This window comes from Triticum dicoccoides, chromosome 6B (genome assembly GCF_002162155.2).
Source record: "Triticum dicoccoides isolate Atlit2015 ecotype Zavitan chromosome 6B, WEW_v2.0, whole genome shotgun sequence".
Lineage (NCBI taxonomy): Eukaryota > Viridiplantae > Streptophyta > Magnoliopsida > Poales > Poaceae > Triticum > Triticum dicoccoides.
Window position 1 is genome coordinate 447,351,363 of NC_041391.1, and position 7,914 is coordinate 447,359,276.

Genomic DNA, 7,914 nt, shown 5'->3' on the forward strand with positions numbered 1-7,914 from the left:
AAAAAATCCAAACAAACACCCGAATTGGGATTTCTTACTGGATCATGAATCCGATTACATTTTCATCCTTTTCCATTTTTTCTTCTTTCACGCAATTTTGCCTCGCAATAAAGCGAGGGTCCTGATCGAGCAAGACTACGTCCTATCTATCTACCTCTCTAAACACAATATCATGAGTACCTATAACGGTGACTAGCCGAACATTCATTGCCAAATCGTGTAGTAAAATTGAGACTGCTCGGCCTCCGAAGCTAATTTACACATAGCCATTGATGTCTCTACCATTGAATGTACCTGTTAATTATACACTGGCTCGCCCCTCCCCTCTTTTTTCAAGAATGAATGAGCCGCACAGACCTTACATTTCTGTCAAATGACCCAGCTTCCCCTGACTCTTCCACTGCCAGGGGTCCCATTCCCCCCTATTCTCTCATGGTATAGGCCCACCACGCTTCACTCCCGTGATGTTTTCACCAGATGGTTTTTGCCACTAGTGCATCTTCCCCTCAGGTTGTATGTATGGGTGAGTTGTCCCATGATGCTTGTGTTAGGTGCTATGAATTACAGAAAATTCGGTGGTTGCTTTTTGGGCGTGAAAAATACCCAACAAGCATAAGCATTAGCTCTCCAAGGAGGTGACCCAGTCGCACCTTCCAGTATGGCTACTTTGTCACAACTCCACTCCACTCGCAAGCCTAGCGAGGTGCTCTTCCAAAGCCTGGCGGTGCTCGGCGTGGGTCTGCTCGAAGGAGAAGTCATAACCCTCCACCTTCATCTCCTCCTCCAACTCCAACTTTGAAGAGGAGCTACGGTCGACGGTCGCGGCGGCAGTGACCTCACGAGCAATGACCAGCGCGACGACCTCCACCGTGATTTTGTTTCATCGGCAAGGGCGTGCTCGACATATTATGTGGGGCAGCTCCGCACCATGGCTCAAACAACATCGACATTGAATTAGAGATTTGAGGGCGACGACGATCTAGACCGGAGAATAGTCGGGTTAGGGTTCAGGGCGGCGTAGTGGTGGATTTATAGTCGGACAGATAAGCTGGGATTGGGCGGCACGGCGTATGATCATGAATGTTAGTGGTGCTCCTACTGCTTCAAGTTTCGTGTATGCTACAATTGATCCATCTTCTTTGTAAAAGGCAGATTGCTTCAACTTCTTTGCTACTCCCTCTCTCTCAGTTTACAAGACGTGCGCGTACCCCTAGGTCGTCAATTTGACCAACCTAATACAAGTAATATATTACAAAAAATATACCAATATAAACTTCAGATGTTCTATTTTCAAAAGACATAATTTTTGTGTTATATAGTTTATATTAGGGTGATCAAATTGGCAACCTAGGTATATGCGTAGGACTTGTAAACTGAGACGGAGGGAGTAAAATGCAAACTTCTTTAACTTGTTCTCAACTGGAAATTGCTTAAACTTCTCTGCAAAATGTTGCTGTTATAAATGGTTTGCTTTATTTTCAATAACCTGTCCGTACTTTTGACATGTAGATCAATTTAGTTGCACTCCACAAAAAGAACATGCGCTAAGGCAGCTGTGCTTTTAGAGATATAAATGGCAGCAGGTATGGACTCATGTTTGTTTGTCTGCCGCCACATCCAATGTCGGGGGCAGGGGTATGATTTTCTCAACTACATTCAATAAACGAAAAAATATATGTTATATTACTTGCATGCCTTAACCAATTTTTGTGTATCATACAGGTTACTTGTGATACCCGGCAAGCAGATATATCGGCAAGCAGATATATAGCAGTGACATCGCAAGGCGAGATTTGTAGACTGCTTGAGATGACTAGACGTAGATACATAAGTTGGTTGTGGGACTTGTAAAAGTTTTGTACTATGTGAATGTCATTGTATTATGTGAACTTGTAAAACTGCAAATGAATAATAATGTGTATGCCTTTGTACTTATGTATTTCAGTGTTTTGTATGTGAATTTCATTAGCACGGATGGGTAGCTAATGAAGCTAAATTGGCAGCCTGACCCTGAAATACACATGACCATTAGAGAAGCGGCCAAAAAATGTTCAATAAATTTCATTACAGAAGAGAAAAATATAGTCAAATTCGTCAGCAGGTTGCTCTCAAATTCATCATTAACACTTATATTCTACAATAAATTAACTCAGATTTCAACAGCTCACAGATTTCGTGTACTCTAGCATCAAGCTAACCTCCAAATGTCATCCATATCAAGAGGGGAACTTACAGAACACAGTATTTGACAATTCAAGAGTTATGGGACGGGTGAAATCAACCAGGAGCTTGGTAACCCTGTGAAAGAAGAAATGTCAATATCATTAAACAATCATGATTAAGATAATGCTGCCATAACCACTTCTGTCATTTTCTAACTGTAAACTGGATCATATAAACAATCATAAGAATAGTGCTGTATGAATAGTACTCCCTATGTTCATAAATATCAGATGTTCGAACTTTTTTCTGAATTGGATGCATATCGACACCTTTTAGTGTGTCTGTTCACTTATTTCAGTTCGTATGTATCCAAAACATCTTATATTTGTGAACGAAGGGAATAGTACTTTCAGTGGCCAAAATGATGCAAGCATTTGCTAAGATGCAAAGTTCAAGAGGTCAGAGGGAACATTTTGGCAAAAATACAAAATGAAGACAGTTCACTTATAGCATGAAATAATATTAGGCAACCAGAGCATCGTACATTATCATAAGCTATATTGCTCGTCGCTGTCGAGACTATAGTGTTTCAAATCTACTACTCCCTCCAATCCAGTTTCCCTTATAAACTGGATCAGCCAAACTTCAAGAGGGTACTCCCTCTTGATTTTTAGCAGCTTTTGAGCAATATATTCAGGTGGGAGAACTCGCCCCCCGGTGATTCCTCAAAAAACTCCCCCCGATCCATATTACTATTACTTATCGCTCAAATGGATGTATCTAGATATATTTCAGTGCTAGATACATTTGTTTGAGCGACAAGTAATATGGATCGGAGGGAGTACTATTATATTATTAGAACAAGAGGCAAGATTGTATGTACGAGGTAGATTTAATTTTTGGTGAAATTTTTCTAAAAAGATTATCATGAGAAGAAAACTCCGAGGGACAAGGAGTGGTTGAGGGAAAGCTGAAGATTGGTACTATGAATGTCCATGTTCTTACATGGCAAGCCGCAGACTTCAATGTCATTGGTCTTTTGTTGTCAATACTTACCAACAATCTAATAAACTTAATCAAAATATTTCTACCAAATTGTAGTCATTTTTCAGCAAGCTGTATATTTTCGCTACATTTGGAACATAGCTCACCCTGGGATCAAACATCCTTAAGATAAAGCAATCTCAAATATAATAATACATATTAAATCTAGCTGCGTACATATGTGGGTCACCATGCTAGTTAAATAAACAGACATGCTATTAGATTAGCCATTTAGAAGAAAGGATGTTTAATTTCTCACACATTTATATAGCTTCCTCCTTCAATAACTGAATGAGTGCAAAGAATAAATATGATCAAGTATGAGAAAGAGTTATTACTAGAAAAAGAGCATTATAGTCCTGCAGATCAACTCATTGAACTTCTTTCTGTGGTTCTCACAATAATCCATTCTTAGCTATCACTCTCCTCAGATGATTCTGCCTCCTCCAACTTCTCTTCCTCAGAATCAGAAGACTTGTTCTTTTTGACAGTGTCCTCTTTGAACATCACGTTAATGGATCGTCCCATCAATTCCTGTGGTAAGATTAACAGGTCAGACAGATGACCCTGAGTCTACTGGTGGCAGTAAGGTTGTTGGTTTACACCCACTGAGGTATTTAATCCTTAAGATTGATGCGGTAAACCGATATTTATTTGGAGTACACACGTCCATGAGCTTTCAGTGGGACAATGTGTTCCCGAATTAAGTTTACAGATGTTGCCAGCAATATTTTTCGTAACAATGTGCGTGCGTGGTGTGAGCATTTACCTTGTACTAGCATATTTTCATGCACTATAATTTGAACAGCAATGAGCAACATCCTTTTATGTTGGACATACAACATTTCAGAATAATGTACCTTGCCATTGAAGGTAGAAATAGCCGCCTCTGCCTCCTCTTTCGAGGAAAAGGAAACAAATGCATAGCCAGCAGATCGCCTTGGTGTGGTGGTATGAAAGATAACTTCAACTGATTGGACACCTGGAGTTGAGGCAAATAACTCCCGAAGATGACGGGATCTCACTCTCCATGTTAAATTCCCCACAAACACAACATTTTTCTCCACAGGAACTGATGGCACAGCAGGTTGCTTCTTTTTAGGTTTTGCAAAGTCCACCTTAATCGTTCTATCATTCAAAGTCTACAAACAGAATAGGCAGATCAGGGGATAAACAATGACCAGTAGTTCGGTATCTACAAAAATAACAGTAATGATGATTTACGCAGGTTATGTCTCACAGGGAGACATTCTGTCGCTAACAATCTTGCACTTACAGACAAATTGAGATTCTTGAGTGCTGAAAGAGCCTCCTCTTCTGAACCCATGGTTACAAATGCCAACCCTCTGTTTTTTTTGGAACTGTGCATCGAAAGCTAGAAAATCAGAAAGAAAAGCAATCATTAATGAAGTTCCTGGCGTACATTTTTTCATAAATAATTAATCAGGAAATCCCTTCTGAAATGCATTGTATGGCAAACTCCACATTTTCCAATATGAAACATGCATAAGTATGTATACCAATATGCATCAAGTACATCCAATAGTACATGTGAATTGTATCTAAATGCTAGACACAACCACATAATTTAGTCAAGGGAAGAATACAAAAATGAACGCGATACAAGACACGTCTCCCCTATGGAAGGAGTATATGGCATTAACGATACAGCTTGAATCAGCATTGCAGCAACTGGCATATCCAAAATACGTGGCATGGTCGTGCACCAAACCAAAATCATGTAGACCAAATCAGTCCAACTTCAAGTCAATACCTTGGAGTGGTAAAACCAGTTGTTAAGGTGGGCCTCTACTCTGAGATACAGTTTCAAATATATTGGGTTGGAGATGAGAAATGTTAAGTCTCCTACTGTCCTACATATGCGCTAGTGCGCTACTACGTATTTCCTTTTGTACGGCGTAACAACGATAAAAAGTCGCGGTGGGGTGCCAGATCTGGAGTTCGATGGCGTGTCCGGGGTGTTGCCCCGGTCTGATTCGTTCAACGGTAATGGCTTCACTTTTGGTGAGGCACCTTGGAGGTCCGCAAAGCTGCATATCAGCGATGGAGCCGCGTCGAGCTCGGGTGAGGAGGCGATCCATCATTCTTTTCTTCGGTGGCTGCTGTCGTCACGTGATGGGCGTTGGTGTCAAGCTCGGAGATGTTCTGGTAGCTTTTCAGTTTTGTCATGTCGGTCTTTACGTGACTTGTACTTTAATCTTTATGATATGAATGAGACATGTATTACCATGTAAAAAAAAACTTTAGAGCACTATATATAAAAAAATAAGTTCATTTTCCAGAAACATGCTGGTGATGGCAATATATCTGAACCATACTGGTATCCCCTGCAACTTAAGTAACCATAGATCATTGCCACTTCATACGGCAATTTCTGGATTCGCATAAATTCACCATCCCGCCCGGTTAAAGGTTACTCGCAATTCGCTCTTTGTTCCTTTCCCTTGAAGCGGATAAGGCAACAGAAACAAACGGTTACCTCCACGTCGACGACGGTGCCTTGCTTCTCGAAAAGAACGCGAATGTCGTCGGGCGTGAAATCCCATGGGATGTTCATCGCGATAAGCCGCGTCTTCGGCCCCACGGGCTGCTCATCCTCCGCATCCGCCTCCGTTTCCGCAGGCGCCGGGGCGACCGAGGCGCTAGCAGCGCAGACAGCGAACGCCAAGCGGTGGCCGGAGGAGCGGGCGGCAGCGGAGACCGCGAAGGAGACGTGGCTGTGGCGAGGTGGAGCGGAGTACTCGGGGTGACGGAGCGGCGGCTGGCACGCGGGGAGAGAGGGGAGGAGGAGGCGAACGAGGGGGAGAGCCATTGTTGGGAGGCAAGCAGAACTGAAGGCAACGGCGAAATATCCAAACGGCGGGCTGGGCTCGCTGGGGTTTATTATCCTCCGCAAAGCGGCAACGTCCAAAATCAGCTTCGGGTATTCTTTGTCGAAAATACCAGCAATTTACCATATGATTTAATTAAAATAAACACTAGATAAAACATGACCACAATAACAAAAACAAGCAAATCATGCAATCTAACAAAGAGAGTACACAAATAGCATGTGAAATCGTGAACTTGAACAAAACATATCTAGAACAAGAAACCTAGTAAGAACTCAAACAGAAAAGACATGAACACATACTGAGCAGCGGCGGTAGCATTGGCATTGGCGTTGACGTTGTTGTCACCCATATCGTCTAAGAGATCGTCGACGTCAGGGAAGAAGTCGTCATTGAGGAAGTGATCGCCGGAATTTGTGGCATCCGTCCTGCTCCTGCTCCCCTGGCTGGCGGGGGCTGGCAGACGAAGGTGCGCCGTCGTCCTAGGGCCCCGGAGGGCCGGCCCCCTCCCCTGCGCTGGCGTCGCCGCTCTGGGAGGGCTCGTGTTCTCCCTGCTTCCCGGCCACCGCCGTCCTCCAGGTTGCCGCCGGAGCTGTACGGCTGCTGCTACAATTGCGACAGTGATGGGCATATCTCGGCGGACTGCAGCAATCCGCCCTTCTACGGGCGCTGCCGTGGGCGGGGGCATATCTCGCGTGGGTGCACTCGTCCTCGCAGTCGTTCCCCGGTGGAGCAGCCGCCGCGCCCTCCGCCTGCGCTGTGGCAGCAGTCGCCGTCCGGCGCCGAGCCTCAAAGATGCTCGCTTTCTCCCCCCTGCCGCCGCCGCCGCCCGGTCCGCCGCCTCCTGGTGCTGTCAGGCTGTGGAGTGACATTGTGCGTGCGCCGCCCGCGCCTAGTGCGCCGCGCGCGCCGTCCGCGTCTCAGCCGCCACCCGGGGATTTTGCGTCGAGTCCGGAGTTCTTGGTGCCGTTTAGCATGGTGGATGTCGTGCCATCGCGGCCGTGCATGGATGGTGTCGACATGGTGGATGCCTGCTTCCTGGAAGCGGGCGAAGATACTCGCCTGATGGAGGCGGAACTTGCCAGGGCTGTCCTGGTCACGATCACTGGTACAAGGCCGCAGGTGGACTTGGCCTCGGCTGCAGTGGCGCTGCATGAGGCGTTCGGCATCGGCCCTGAAGACATGTCGGCCTTCTTCCCCAAAGATTTTCTCGTGCTCTGCCGTGAGGGTGCAGTCCGGGATCGGATGGTGCGGGAAGGCCGTGCTCCCTCCCCTTGGTTTGAGCTCTCGCTCCGGCCATGGATCAGGCAGGCGCAGGCCACGGCGGCCCCTCTCCCCTACCTTGTTCCAGTCTCGCTGCGGGGTGTGTCGGCTCATGCCTGGTGTCAGCGCACGGCGAGTGTGGTCTTGCGTGGGCTTGGCTATGTCGTTGGAGTGGACGACAGTACGGCTCGCCAGCTGGACATGGCGGACTTTCGCGTCTAGCTGCGCACGGACAGGCCGCGGCTAATCCCACGCCGCCGCCTCCTGTTTATTGACGAGCTGAGGCGCACTCTCTGGTCGGAGGAGGCTGGCCGAGGAACGCCAACGGGTGGAAGATCGTGTGCTCTCTGGTATCACATTGAGATATCTGTCCTGGGAGATCCGGTGGGTGGTGGTGATTCTGGTGGGCGGCAGCCACCGCCACCACTGCCGCCTTCGCCGCCGTCCGGCGATGATGATCCCTTGCGCAGGCAGTCTTGTGGGGGGCCGCGGGGCAATGGTGGGCGCGGTTCTTCGGGCTTTGGTGGAAATGATGCTGGCTCACCGGGTTTGGTGGGCTCGTCCACGGCGGTGCCGGCGGCGCCGCCGGCAG

General features: G+C 46.7%; 1 protein-coding gene across 1 annotated transcript; it reads right to left on the bottom strand.

The window, feature by feature from the left end:
- Positions 1-2,035: 2,035 nt before the first annotated feature.
- Positions 2,036-6,083, bottom strand: LOC119324967 (RNA-binding protein CP33, chloroplastic-like). The gene is made up of 5 exons (XM_037598726.1): positions 5,708-6,083; positions 4,484-4,582; positions 4,068-4,349; positions 3,546-3,741; positions 2,036-2,298 (listed from the first exon to the last, which is right to left on the bottom strand). The coding sequence occupies exons 1-4, from the start codon at positions 6,038-6,040 to the stop codon at positions 3,619-3,621; spliced, it is 837 nt and encodes a 278-aa protein (XP_037454623.1). The 5' UTR covers positions 6,041-6,083; the 3' UTR covers positions 2,036-2,298; positions 3,546-3,618.
- Positions 6,084-7,914: the final 1,831 nt, after the last annotated feature.